Below are 14,960 nucleotides of genomic sequence, written 5' to 3' on the forward strand. Positions count from 1 at the left end.
TCCCAAGTTATGTATTCATTTTTCTCATGAAAAATCAACCTTTTCTGATTCTTCTTTTATCTGTGCCACCCCACCACCCCCCCACCACATGTTTGTTTGAGATTAGATCCTTACCAATCTTCCTGTTCCCTTATGTGCCTTGGTAGGGACTCTGTATCCCTAATGCAGGGTCTGGCATGTGGGTGCCATGCTGTGAGTATATACAATTTCAAAAAATGAATCTTACCTACTATGGTATCTTTATTATCCAAACCTCCTTGATGACCAGATCTGTTCATCTAATTATCTACTAAAAATGCCTTGCCTGTATTCCTCGTAAGTTTCTTAAGATCAGCATGGCCTCAGGTGGATTCATTCTTCTTCCTTATTTTATATTTCTTGCCCTAATAAATGGTGCCCCATCCAGCATCCAGTCAGTCACCAAAACTATAGAAATCTAGGAATCTTTGTTTTTTGCTTCCTTTCTCTTTCTCCTATCCCACAACCAGTTGATATTACCATCTTTATTGATACCTTTATTCATCAATTGATATTGATATCATCTTAAAATATGTTGAACTATCTCCTCTGTATCCCAAAACTGTTACCTTTCTTTAGGCCCTTAACTGTTGCTTAGATGATTGTTCCATTTCTGTTTCTCTGTGGCTTTCCCTGCCCCTACCCATATGCAGTCTAGCACGCTTTCATATAGCATATCAAACAGGAGTTGAGAGCATGAACAAAGGAAGACCAGTTCAGAGAGTACTCTCATTGAAGTCAACAATTTTATCATTTTTATATGTGTAATATACTTAACACCACATATAACTTCTGCTTTAGGCTAAAGGAAATTATTTTTAGAGAGAGAAATTCCAAAGGACAACTCGAAGTTATGGTTCACAAACTTCAAAATGAAATTAAAAAACTGACTGTTGAACTAATGAAAGCAAAAGATCAACAAGAGGATCACCTTAAACACTTAAGAACCCTCGAAAAAACATTAGAAAAAATGGAGAGACAAAAAAGGCAGCAGCAGGCAGCACAGGTATTTCTCTATTTTAATATATGAGTAGCACAGATTAACACAAATTCATAGCTTCTATCGTGAAACAAATTATACTACCTAGAAAACCTAAAAGATGTAAGGCCATATGCAAAAATTAAATTGCTGTTAATTTAACGGTCACATAGCCTGTTGAATTATGTCTAAATTAAGACTACTAGCTCTTAACACAAAGCAATTAAAAAAAAAGTTGATGGAAATGTTGCAGGTAGTTAGGCTTTTATTCTGAGAGAGCTGGCTTTTTAAAAGGCTTTCAGGTGATTGAAGGAATTTCATTTTCATGCTTTCTGAATGGAAATTATCATTAAAATCTGTGATGCAAATAAGCAATAGTTAATGCTAGTGTATTTGTTCCTTCCAAGGCTGCACTTTGTGTGACTGTAACATCATTAATTTATTAAAGTTTGAAAATCAACTTAGTCACCGGACACTGTCATTTAAAAGGTACTTATGGAAACTGACATTAAAATAGCAGGGGAGACTATTATCTAAATAATGTAATTGTGGGTATTTTACTCAGATAAGACTGATCCAAGAGGTGGAACTCAAAGCTTCAGCTGCCGATAGAGAAATATACTTACTTAGAACTTCCCTTCATCGAGAAAGGGAACAAGTGCAACAACTTCATCAACTTCTTGCATTGAAAGAACAGGAACACAGGTAAATGAAAAATGTATCAGGAATGTATTGGCATTTAAAAATAGAAAAAGAAAGCTGCTGGTTCCCCACTACCAGTATTTTTTTTTTTTTTTTTTTTTGAGACGGAGTCTTGCTCTGTCATCCAGGCTGGAGTGCAATGGCGCAATCTCGGCTCACTGCAAGCTCCGCCTCCCGGGTTCACGCCATTCTCCTGCCTCAGCCTCCCGAGTAGCTGGGACTACAGGCGCCCGCCACCATGCCGGCTATTTTTTTTTTTTTTTTGTATTTTTAGTAGAGACGGGGTTTCACCATGTTAACCAGGATGGTCTCGATCTCCTCACCTCATGATCTGCCCCCCTCAGCCTCCCAAAGTGCTGAGATTACAGGCGTGAGCCACCGCACCTGGCCCCCACCACCAGTATTTAAAGATAGTGATTGAGCATTGGTGAAGTCTGACAGAATTAGTTAGTGGAAAATGCCGTGTTCATGTATGTATACATTAGAATCAGCCCTATAGCAAGAACTAGTAGCTAAAAAATGAATAGGTGCCTTTGTTATCAGCATTTGAGGTATAGGTTTATAACAATATAGCTTATTGTTCATTTCTCCAAACCCAGCCAAAAGTTGGTCTTTATATAGAGAAAATTTTTAATTGACCCCCAAGTTAATTAATTAGTAAATTAATCAGTATTCTTTATTCCTCTGAAGGAGGGGTCAGTGAACTTTTTCTGTAAAGGGTCACATAGAAAATATTTCAGGCTCTGCAGGCAATACCTAACTTTGCCTTTGTAGCACAAAAGTAGCCATAGATAATACATAAATGAATGGCATGGCTGTGTTCCAATAAAAGTTTATTTACAAAGCAAAAGGCAGTAGGTTACATTTGGCTGATGGGCTGTAGTTTCTCAACTCTTGCTCTACAGAATCTGTAATAATTTCAACATTTTCAGTTTATCTATTTCAGTTATCTATTTACTATCCTACCAGTGAAATTGTATGATTATCATATGTTAATTGTGTTTATTCCGAAACCTGTTTTGTTTTGTGTCTACATAAATTTTGGTGCTCTGGGGAAAATTGTTATCTTGTATAGATGAGACAATTATAAAAGATTGGGGGAAAATAATCACAAAAATCTAGAATTTTGTACTTTGTTTCCTTTACAGGAATTTTGTACTTAGTTTCCTTTACTTAGTTTCATTCCAGTTTAAAGAAACCAAAAACTGGAAATAATGGGTTTCACATTATGGGTTTGAGTAATGCAAGAAAAGTAGTGGAGAACCGTAAAGAATGAACTAACTGGCCCGATATCAAAAGATTAGTAAATAATTTTACACTTTAACTGACTTTTTCTATTAACAAACCACCAGTGCTAATCAGACTGTATTTATTGCAAGTCAAAGACTCGGCCAAAGTAGTAGATACAGTGAAGCATCTTATGCAAATGCATCTGAAGAATTTCTGAAGCCATAGAATGATTCTGAACTATCTCATGAAGTTAAGATTTGACATACTTCCCTTATCTCCATCACTATTAAATACACAATCAAATAAAACTCATATTATTTGTACCTATCTATGCCCAATTACTGCGTTTGAAAGTGAGAGGCTGATGCTGAATTAACAATACTGAATATAGAATATTAAGAACTATGTAAAGACCTTTAAAATGTTTCTTTTCAGGTGAGTATCATCCTTTTATCTTTATATGTTTTTCACTCCAGGAAGGAACTTGAAACAAGGGAGTTTTTTACTGATGCTGACTTCCAGGATGCCTTAGCTAAAGAAATAGCCAAAGAAGAGAAAAAGCATGAGCAAATGATAAAAGAATACCAAGAGAAAATTGATGTGTTAAGCCAGCAGTATATGGATTTAGAAAATGAATTCCGTATTGCTTTAACTGTTGAAGCCAGAAGATTTCAAGATGTAAGAATTGGCACCCAGCTCTTTATTGAAAACAGAATCAGTAAGATATGGTTTGATGAGAGGACTTGTTTTAGAAACATAGCTGTATTAAATGTTGGCTTCATAATCTTAAGTAAAATATATAAATTCTTAGAGGTCTTAGTTTCCTCAAATAAATAATAGCTACTATTTATTGCTCTTGCAAAAACTAAGTAAGATTATAAATGTTATAGAGCACTGGAATAGGAATCTGAGAACCTGAATTCCCTCCTATTACTGTAGAGCAGGGATTGGCAAAACTAAAGCCCCCAGGCCAAATATGGCCCACTGCCTATTTCTCTTTAAAGTAAAGCTTTATTGGAACAGAGCCATGCTCATTTTTTACATATTATCTATGGCTGCTTTTCCATTACAAAAGCACAGTTGAGTACTTTCTTTTTTTTTTTCTTTTTTTTTTGTTTCAGATAGGGTCTCACTCTGTTGCCCAGGCTGGAATGGTGCAGTGGCATGATCTTGGCTCACTCCAATTTCTGCCTCCCAGATTCAAGCAGTTCTGCTGTCTCAGCCTCCCAAGTAGCTGGGACTACAGTCACAGGCCACCACGCCCGCCTAATTTTTGTATTTTTAGTAGAGACAGGATTTCATCATATTGGTCAGGCTGGTCTCGAACTCCTGATCTCAGATGATCCGCCTGCCTCGGCCTCCCAAAGTCCTGGGATTACAGGCGTGAGCCACTGTGCCCAGCCGTAGTTGAGTACTTTCAACAGAGTTCATATGGCCTGGCCTGTATAGCCTAACAGTTTACTGTCTGGTACTTTCTAAAAAAAGTTTGGTAACCCCTGCTATAGAGGAATAATTGTGCTCCTCTGACCAGTCCCACCAAACGTATAGTAGATCCCATTTCCTCTTGCCTACTTAAAGATATGGCTTCAGTAAGTCTTCTTTCTTACTCTCTTACATCTGCAGTTTTTCTGCTATATTGGATCATTCCCTTCAGCATACAAACATGCTGTGATTTCTCTTATCTTAAGAAAACTCTCTTGATTCCATTTCTTCCTTTGACTATGTTGTTTCTCTGCTTCCATTTACAACAGAACATCTCAAAATTGTGCATTTGCTGTCTTTGATTTCTCTACTTCTCTCTTCTCCAACCTGCTCTCATCTGGCTTTTATCTCTATTGCTCTACTAGCATTGCACTATCAAAGCCACCAGCAATATCCACACTATGAAAGTTGTGAGTCAAATTTGTCCTCATCTGATTTGACCGAGGTGCAGGATTAGACAGGGTTGATAGCTTTCTCCTCTTCCATACTCTTTCTTTGCTTGGTTTCCAGCACACTGCATTTCTTGGTTTTCTTGGCTTTCCATTATGTCACTTCTTTTCAGTCTCTTTGTTTCTCTTTTGTCCACAGTTTCATTATTGCAGTGCCCAAGTTTTCAGCCCTTAAATTCCTTTTCTTTTCTATACACACTCATTCTCTTGGTAAACTCCTCTAGCATCATTATATCTCCAGCCTGGATGTTTTGCAAGAATTTTAAACTTCTATGTCTAACCACCTATTTAACATATTCTACTTCACTGCTAATTTTACCCCCAAACCTTCTACTTTGACATTTCTCCTGTCCCAGTTAAAGACAACTCCATCCTTCTAGGTGCTTAAGCCAAAAACAAAGTCATTGTTGATTACTCTTTCTGTGACACTACACATTCAGTACCTCAAGAGATTCTGTCACCATTATTTAAAAAATATACACGTGGCCATTTCTTACCACCTCTAACACAGCAACTCTGGTATGTCACATTATCTTGTATTATATGAAGAGCTTTCAAGTTAATCTTCCTGCCTCTATCCTTTCCCTACCCCCCTCTGTTTATGCCAAACACAGCAGCTAGAATGTTCTTTTAAAATACATGTTTGGTAATATGACTCCTCTCCTCAAAGACCTCCATTGTCCCTTCATTTTATTCAGAGTAGTGGTCAAAACACTTCACAATCTAGCCCTCTGAGTTCATCTCCTACTACCTTCCCCTTCATTTGCACCACTCCAGTGATAACAGCCTTCTTCCTATTCCTCCAATGTATCAGGCACATTCCTGCCTAGAACACTCCTTTCCCACACATTTGCATGGCTCCATTCCCTACCTCCTTCCAGTCATTGCTCCATTGTTGCATTCTCAGTGATTATGCCAGTTAAAATTGAACCCACATCTCCCAACACTTCACACACTTCACATCCTTCTAACCTTCTACCCAAGCATATAGTATCATCTAACATGATGTATAATTTATTATGCTTGTTGTTATATTGTCAGTGCCTGCCACCTAGAATTTAAGCTTTACAAAAGCAAAGATTTTAATCTGTGGTATTCACTGATGGATTTCAGTGCTAGAGCAATATCTGGCCACCGAGGCTGGAGTGCAGTGGCGCTATCTCGGCTCACTGCAGCCTCCTCCTCCCGGGTTCAAGTGATTCTCCTGCCTCAGCCTCCGAAGTAGCTGGGATTTTACAGGTGTGCACCACCACACCCGGCTAATTTTTGTATTTTTAGTAGAGATAGGGTTTTACCATTTTGGCCAGGCTGGTCTCAAACTTCTGACCTCAAGTGATCTGCCCTCCTTGGCCTCCCAAAGTGCTGAGATTACAGGCATCAGCCACCACGCCCAGCCCAAATAAATGATTTCTGGCTTTAGATTTGTCACTAATTCCCTGGGTCACTTTAGGCAAATATATAATCATCATCCTGGATCTCTGTTTCATCATCTGGAAATTAGTAGATTGAAACAGATTATCTTTAAATCTTATTCTTTTGCTACAACTGTGATACTATTTCCAGAAGCAAATATTTTCTAATTATTTGGAGAACTGCTATTTATAATACAATTTTGGAATATAGGTTAAAGATGGTTTTGAAAATGTTGCAACTGAGTTAGCAAAGAGCAAACATGCTCTTATTTGGGCTCAACGAAAAGAAAATGAGTCTTCCTCTTTAATTAAAGATCTGACCTGTATGGTAAAGGAACAAAAAACAAAACTGGCAGAAGTTTCTAAATTGAAACAAGAAACAGCAGCAAATTTACAGGTAAGACTTTGCAACATTATATGTTTTAAAATTTTTTTACATTATTTTCTCAAGTGGGTTGTGATAAATTTAGGAAGTACACGAAAGGAACTTTTAAATGATATTAATTATATATTGCATATAAGAAAAATAGTATAACTAAAGAAATTAAGCTCAGGATTTCACAAATTGTATTGCTCATGAGATAGCAATTAGGTAAAATAAGTAAATTAGTTTTAAGAAACATGTTCAATTAAATAGGTGCCAGTAGTATAGTGATACAGCAAAAATTGTGGAAGTGATACTCAAATGGTTAAAGTTTGGGAAGCACCACTTGGATTGCTGGTATTAATTTTGTGGTGGTGATGCTGGTGGTTTTAGATATACTTAGATGTAATAATCATTAAATTAATGTCTTTATTGCTGTTGTCTCAATTTTAAACATTAATGCTATTTTACCCAAAATTTGTTTCTGGAAAATGACCTTTAACACTATTGATATAAATGCTTGGTGAAAAATTTTGAGTATTACAGGTATAGTTTCTCTTTAACAATTTTAGAATAAAATTCAGATTGTTTAAAGGAGTGGTATCTTAAATTCGACTGTTTATTTCATGACCTACATTTGTCTTTAGTAAAACTAAAACTTCTGATGTAAAATTTGGTAATGTTTACTTGTATTTGCTTAAATAACATTTTTTCTCATTATAAGATGGAAAAAATAGAAAATAAAGCACTTAATATAATAATTCTTATTTATTTTTTCGGGGAATATACAGAATCAAATCAACACCCTTGAAATTTTAATTGAAGATGACAAGCAGAAGAGTATTCAAATAGAACTTCTCAAGCATGAAAAAGTCCAGCTTATTTCTGAGCTAGCAGCCAAGGAATCACTAATATTTGGTTTAAGGACAGAAAGAAAAGTATGGGGACATGAGCTGGCACAACAAGGTAAAATTCTCAGATTTTCAAAGGGAAAATAGCTTATTCTTATAAACGAGCAAATCTGGGTATTGGAGAGAAAAAGACTCAACTCTGCCTAAAGATGCCAAGAAAAAAGGTGACCCTTTATCTGGAAGGATAAGTAGGCATTTGCCAGCTACAGGGGAATGAAGACCTCTTAGGAAATGAGAAATAGTTTATTACACCAATGAAGAAGTTATGGCTCTGATTTTTTAAATTTTTTTTTCCCATGATAATTTGACTACTATTCTGAACCATGTGTGCTTTTACAAAGCAACATCTAAATATATTGTTAAAAATAATTCTTTTTTTTTTTTTTTTTTTTTTGAGACAGAGTTTTGCTCTTGTTGCCCAGGCTGGAGTGCAGTAGCGCAGTCTCGGCTTACTGCAACCTCTGCCTTCTGGGTTCAAGTGATTCTCCTGCCTCAGCCTCCCGAGTAGCTGGGATCACAGCCATGTGCCGCCACACCTGGCTAATTTTTGTATTTTTAGTAGAGACGAGGTTTAACCATGTTGGCCAGGCTGGTCTCAAACTCCTGACCTCAGGTGATCCACCCACCTTGGCCTCCCAAAGTGCTGGGATTACAGGCGTGAGCCACCGTACCCGGCCAAAAATAATTCTTATACAGTGATTTTAAGTTATTTGTACAGTATACACATTTAATTTTCTTTTCTGATATATGCAACATTTATTGTGCGTGCACAAATTAAAATATTATATAAATGAAAACTATTTTTTAGTAAATCCTCAGTCTCATTCCCTTTCCAATCATTGTAAAGCAAGAGATATATACTGTTTTGTTTTGTTTTGTTTTGTTTGCATTCACAGATACCTTTAAAATTATGAATAGCTAGATATTTGGTCTTTTTCTTTTGAGACAAGTCTCACTCTGTTGCCCAGGCTGAAGTGCAGTGGTGTGATCTCGGCTCACTACAACTCTACCTCCCGGGTTCAAGCAATTCTCCTGTCTCATCCTCCCCAGTAGCTGGGATTACAGGCATGAGCCACTATGCCCAGCTAATTTTTTTGTATTTTTGGTAGAGACAGGGTTTCACCATGTTGGCCAGGCTGGTTTCAAACTCCTGACCTCAAGTGATCTGCCCACCTCAGCTTCCTAAAGTGCTAGGATTACAGGAGTGAGCAGCTGCACCCAGCCAAGATATTTGGTCTTAATGGAGCATTGCTTATTTGTTCATTCTCTGTAGGAATTTTTAATATGCTCTTGTTTGTTTGAATGTCATAACATGAATTAATATTACATATCTGAGTTACTTGTTCTCAACTTTATTTGTGGTTTCAGGTTTTGAAATAACCACAAGTGTTTAAGAGGCCTTTTTGTTTGCTTCCCCTTTCCTCTTCATATTGTACTATTATAAGCTATGTTTGTTTATTTAGTTTTTTTATTATTATTATATTACAGTTTGTTAGAGTTTAATGAGATACAAACCCCCAAGGTGTTTCAAAGTGTGTAATTGATGATTTTTGTTTCTTAGGATCTTCTCTAGCCCAAAATCGTGGAAAATTGGAGGCTCAAATTGAGAGTTTATCTAGAGAGAATGAATGTCTGCGAAAGACAAATGAAAGTGATAGTGATGCATTAAGAATAAAGTGCAAAATCATAGACGACCAAACTGAAACTATTAGAAAATTAAAAGATGTAAGTTTGACATTTTATTTTGGTTAAAGAGCAAATGGCAGGTTTGAAAATCTTTGGCTCAAAGTATCCAAAAGCTGTTTTTCAGTGTTTTCCAACTGTTGTAAAATTTAGGGTAGATATCATGCATTTCTTTTTATAATATTTTCCCTTTTGCTCTTAAAAAGTTCTACATGATATTTACTAATTTGGAATGAACTTTTTATACTTCAGAATTTAATGGAGAATCTTATTATGGCCTTTGGAATAACTGGAAATACCCAGTGTCAATTAAGGGTTAGGAGTCACAAGAAAATGAACATTTTATATGTTTAAAATATTATTTTAAAGGATAAATTAAACCATATCTAATTAACCAGAATATGAAGCATTTAAAGTTAATAAAAACAAAGTACCAATTTTTTTCTTGAAGTGTTTACAAGAAAAAGATGAACACATCAAAAGATTACAAGAAAAGATCACAGAAATAGAAAAATGCACTCAAGAACAACTTGATGAAAAATCTTCACAACTGGATGAGGTACTTGAGAAGTTGGAAAGGCATAATGAAAGAAAAGAAAAACTAAAACAACAGTTGAAAGGAAAGGAAGTAGAACTTGAAGAAATCAGAAAAGCTTACAGGTATTATATAGTACAGTATTTCCCACTGAGAAATAAAATGTGGCTTAATAATTTAATAAACCCAATTTATTTTTCAAATTACTTCTCATATTAGTACACTGAATCGGAAGTGGCATGATAAAGGAGAACTTCTATGTCATCTTGAAACACAAGTAAAAGAAGTGAAAGAAAAATTTGAAAGCAAGGAAAAGAAACTTAAAGCGGAAAGAGACAAAAGTATTGAACTACAAAAGTAAGCATTAGGTTTTAAAGGATTTGAGATCTCCTTAATGGTAAACACTGTGGAATGGGTGAAATATGTACAAAGAGAGGAGGGCTAAAAATCATGTAGGACATAGTTATTTGCCAAGAAGTTTATTTCCATTTCATCTGTAAAATGAAGATAGCAGTAGCACCTACCTTAAATGTTAGATAAGAGGTTGACATTTGATATATATGTGTGTATTTATGAATAGATGTGGCTTATATGAATTATCTAGTTCTTAGAACAGTGCCTGACACATAAGAATTGCCGTATGAGGCTGCACACAGTGGCTCACGCCTGCAATCCCAGCACTTTGGGAGGCCGAGGTGGGTGGATCATCTGAGATTAGGAGTTCAAGACTAGCCTGGCCAACACGATGAAACCCCATCTCTACTAAAAATAGAAAAAATTAGCCAGGTGTGGTGGCAAGCGCCTGTAATCCCAGCTACTCAGGAGGCTGAGGCCAGAGAATCACCTGAAGCCAGGAGGCGGAGGTTGCAGTGAGCTGAGATCACACCATTGCACTCCAGCCTGGGCAACAAGAGCGAAACTTTGTCTCAAAAAGAAAAAAAAAAGAATTGCTATATGAACATTTTGTTTTTATTACGATGAGCATTTTAAACTGTGTTTGAATGAAAGCAGCTAGTGATATTTTAGTTGTTGAAAGTGGAATTTAGAGGAGACTGCCAGTTGACTACCAGGGTCAATGAGCTCCTGAGGAGGCTAGAGGACATTTAGATAGCAGTTGCCAGCACAAGCTGAGGATGAGAGCCAATTTTTTTGTTTGTTTTTCCGAGACTGAGTTTCGCTCTTATTGCCCAGGCTGGAGTGCAATGGCACGATCTGGGCTCACTGCAACTTCCACCTCCTGGGTTCAAGCGATTCTCCTGCCTCAGCCTCCCGAGTAGCTGGGATTACAGGCATGCACCACAACGCCCAGCTAATTTTTTGTATTTTTAGTAGAGACTGAGTTTCACCATGTTGGCCAGTCTGGTCTCGAACTCCTGACCTCAGGTGATCCACCCGCCTCAGCCTGCCAAAGTGCTGGGATTACAGGGGTGAGCCACCACGCCCGGCCGAGAGCCGATTTTAAAGAGAGGAAATAAAATGTGTACCTGGCTGCCACTGTTCTGTGGGTTCCATAAAATACTCAAGAGGAAATAAGGTTTTACTGTGTTAAAAAATATAACTAGACTTGTTAAAAATAAGTTATAAAGTTGGAACCTTCAAAATTAAGTAGCACAGCTTAATGATTAATTCTCGTGTGAAGATAGAGTGATACAGATAACATGGCTATCTATGGATAGCCCAAAAATCTCACTTAAAGATAGGTTCTAATTATGTCACATCTAATATAACCTGGAATTTGATTTCTTGTTTTGACTCAGTCTAATGGGAAAGTGTTGTTACACTGCAGAAAGTTTTGGTTGATAGCACAGTTGTTTTCTGTTGATAGATTCTGTTCCACTTTGCTTTCAACCAAGTACTAATACAAGAACTTTGGCTTGGAATCTGTTGCAATTTTTTATCCTGCCAGTAACAAATTTACAATTAGGAGTCTTTGAGATTCTAAAAGAAAGTCATATTCTATAATTAGCCAAAAAAAACTAATAAAAATTATAAAACCTAACAATCTTCAGACTTTTCCATTGCATTATTCATTATACAGTTAATATAAAAATGCAGACCTGATTTTATACATAAATTGTCTTTATGACTAAGACTGGTATACTTTTTAATTTAATGGAATTGTAATAAAATAAGCCAATTATTATAAATAATAACAGGTTTTACTTGTATAGCTTTTTACAATTTATAGGTTGATTTCTTCTATCTTATTTTGAACCCAACAGTAATCCTGTAAGGTTGGCAGAACAGTCCTGTTTTATAGTTGAAAAACTCAGCTTGTGACTTGCCCCTAGGTCACTTGGCTACTAAGTCATACAATTTTAAAAAGGCTTTTGATGCATGTTCCTTATGTTTAATCTGTTATTACTGATTGCTGTACCAAAACCAGAAAATGTGCTCTTTTTATGAATGTTACTTTTTAAATAGTATTATTTGTATTTATATAAAGGAATTGTTTTACCTCCAGGATACTTTTAGTATGAAAATTTTGTGAATACCATTTAATGTGTTTCGTCCACTAAGCATTACCATAAGGAAGTCACAATTACATATTCATAAACTTAAACCATCTGTAGTATGCACTTCTCAAATTATCACATTGAAAACATGGAGAAAAAAGATTGGTAGTAGTCATCATCTGTGAAGGTGCTTATAAACTATATCCTTAAGCCAAATGGTGGCTCACCTCTGTAATCCCAGTACTTTGGGAGGCCGAGGCGGGCAGATCACTTTAGACCAGGAGTTCAAAACCAGCCTATCCAACATAGTGAAACCCTGTCTCTACTAAAAATACAGAAAATTAGCTGGGCCATGGTGGTGCACATCCTGTAATCTTAGTTACTTGGGAGGCTGAAGCATGACAATCGCTTGAACCTGGGAGCCAGAGGTTGCTTTGAGCCATGATCATGCCACTGCACTCCAGCCTGGGTGACACAGCCAGACCCTGTCTCAAAAATAAAATAAAAAACTATACTCCTAAACTCAAAATAAATGGGGAAACAGAGTACTCTAACTTTCAGAAAATGAAAGTGTAAAAAACATTAGTGATATATTATCCTAACCTAATGTTATCCTAATAGATTCTGCTGGATGATGAACTACTTACTTATATCTTTAGTTACCCTATAATAGCCTTTGATATTTTCATAATACTGAGTTACATTTCCATTAGTATGAATGTGAGCCACCCGAGAAGAAATAACATCCTAATCTATACATTCACACCACATATACACATATATATGTGGGTGTTCTTGTTTCTTTAAGGAATGCAATGGAAAAACTTCATAGTATGGATGATGCCTTTAAAAAACAAGTTGATGCAATTGTTGAAGCTCATCAAGCTGAAATAGCACAACTGGCCAATGAAAAGCAGAAGTGTATTGATTCTGCAAATTTAAAGGTATTGTAAGTAAAATTCACTTCAATAATCAGTATATTACATGATTATAGCTAAATAAATTAGATCTTCGAGAATTATAAAGAGAAAAGGCAACATGATCTCATGACCAAATAGATATAAAGAATGTTACCAAAACTATCCTAAAACGAGGGTAAAACGTTGGTAATACTTAGATTAATTGTAGAACATAATTCTAATTTCTAAGCAAAACTTGTACATTTGATTCTAGTGTGTACTTTCTTTGCTCTCTGGATAAAAATTTCATATCTAACTAATCTTGGATAGGAGTCTCTTTGGTTACACATAGGCAGGGTGAGAATCTGAAGGTATTAAACAAAATCCATCACCACCTTGGAAAAAGTTATCAGAGTATTAGGGTTCAAGACTATCAACTTTATTATCTCAATATTATTAATAAAGTAATGAGTTTAGAGTAATGCTAAATCAGAGGGAAACATCAGAAGCACCTATGAAGCTTTTTAATAATACACGTTCAGGCCGGGAGCAGTGGCTCACGCATGTAATTCCAGCACTTTGGGAAGCCAAGGCGGGCAGATCATGAGGTTAGGAGATCGAGACCATCCTGGCCAACATGGTGAAACCCCTTCTCTACTAAAAATACAAAAATTAGCTGGGCATGGTGGTGGGCACCTGTAATTCCAGCTACTCAGGAGGCTGAGGTAGGAGAATGGCTTGAACCCGGAGGTGGAGGTTACAGTGAGCCGAGATTGCGCCACTGCACTCCAGCCTGGTGACAAAGCAAGATTCTGTCTCAAAAAAAAAAAACACCACATTCATGAACTTCCCCTCAGAGACTCATTCACTAAGTCTGGAGTCAGACTCAGGTATTTTTTTAATTCCACAGGTGATTCTTATGTGACCTCTCTGGTGAAATAATATGAATTTCCATTTTTTCCTGCTTCTGAAGTGGTAATAAGAAACTAAGGTATCTGTAAAACTGGAGATGCAGAAATCAGCAACTATAAAAGAGTTCACCAACAGAAAGGCAAAGTAATGCTCCATATAGAAATTATATGGCTGGGCGCAGTGGCTCAAGCCTGTAATCCCAGCGGAGGCCGAGGCTGGTGGATCAGTTGAGCTAAGGAATTCAAGACCAGCCTGGCCAACATGGTGAAACCCCATCTCCACTAAAAATACAAAAATTAGCTGGGTGTGGTAGCACATGCCTGTAATCGCAGCTATTTGGGAGGCTGAGGTCACAGGATCACTTGAGCCCTGGAGGCAGAGGTTTCAGTGCACCAAGATTGTGTCATGCTGCACTCCAGCCTGGACTACAGAGCGAGACCCTGTCTCCAAAAAAAAAAAAAAAAAAAAAGATTGTGTTTAAATGACATTATCCTCAGGACTCTGTGCAAAGAAAAAGAGGGAGTGAGGTCTTTGGAAATAATCACAATGAGTAAGAATATAACTTGTCCAAAATTCAGTGTTTTGTTTCAGGTGAACAGATGTTCCAAATATTTTATTTAAAAACTACCAAATGCAGGCCGGGTGCAGTGTCTCATGCCTGTAAGCCCAGCACTTTGGGAGGCTGAGGCAGGTGGATCACCTGAGGTTGGGAGTTCGAGACCAGCCTGACCAACACGGAGAAACCTCATCTCTACTAAAAATACAAAATTAGCCGGGCATGGTGGCACATGCCTGTAATCCAGCTACTTGGGAGGCTGAGGCAGGAGAATTGCTTGAACCCAGGAGGCAGAAGTGGTGGTGAGCTGAGATCACACCATTGCACTCCAGTCTGGGCAACAAGAGTGAAACTCTGTCTCAAAAAAAAAAA

At 36.9% G+C, this 14,960-nt stretch overlaps 1 protein-coding gene across 3 annotated transcripts in view; it reads left to right on the plus strand.

The window, feature by feature from the left end:
- Positions 1-14,960, plus strand: part of LRRCC1 (leucine rich repeat and coiled-coil centrosomal protein 1) — a 38,772-nt gene that overhangs the window by 20,975 nt on the left and 2,837 nt on the right. For 2 of the 3 annotated variants that reach the window (XM_019031849.4, XM_019031850.3), the window contains exons 10-18: positions 820-1,024; positions 1,563-1,702; positions 3,406-3,607; positions 6,484-6,669; positions 7,428-7,602; positions 9,109-9,272; positions 9,682-9,890; positions 9,985-10,122; positions 13,030-13,165. In XM_019031849.4, coding sequence (XP_018887394.1) covers positions 820-1,024; positions 1,563-1,702; positions 3,406-3,607; positions 6,484-6,669; positions 7,428-7,602; positions 9,109-9,272; positions 9,682-9,890; positions 9,985-10,122; positions 13,030-13,165 — 1,555 coding nt within the window. The remainder of the gene's footprint in view (positions 1-819; positions 1,025-1,562; positions 1,703-3,405; positions 3,608-6,483; positions 6,670-7,427; positions 7,603-9,108; positions 9,273-9,681; positions 9,891-9,984; positions 10,123-13,029; positions 13,166-14,960) is intronic. The other variant, XM_019031851.3, reaches the window with a different exon arrangement.

This window comes from Gorilla gorilla, chromosome 7 (assembly GCF_029281585.2).
Source record: "Gorilla gorilla gorilla isolate KB3781 chromosome 7, NHGRI_mGorGor1-v2.1_pri, whole genome shotgun sequence".
In the NCBI taxonomy this organism is placed as follows: domain Eukaryota; kingdom Metazoa; phylum Chordata; class Mammalia; order Primates; family Hominidae; genus Gorilla; species Gorilla gorilla.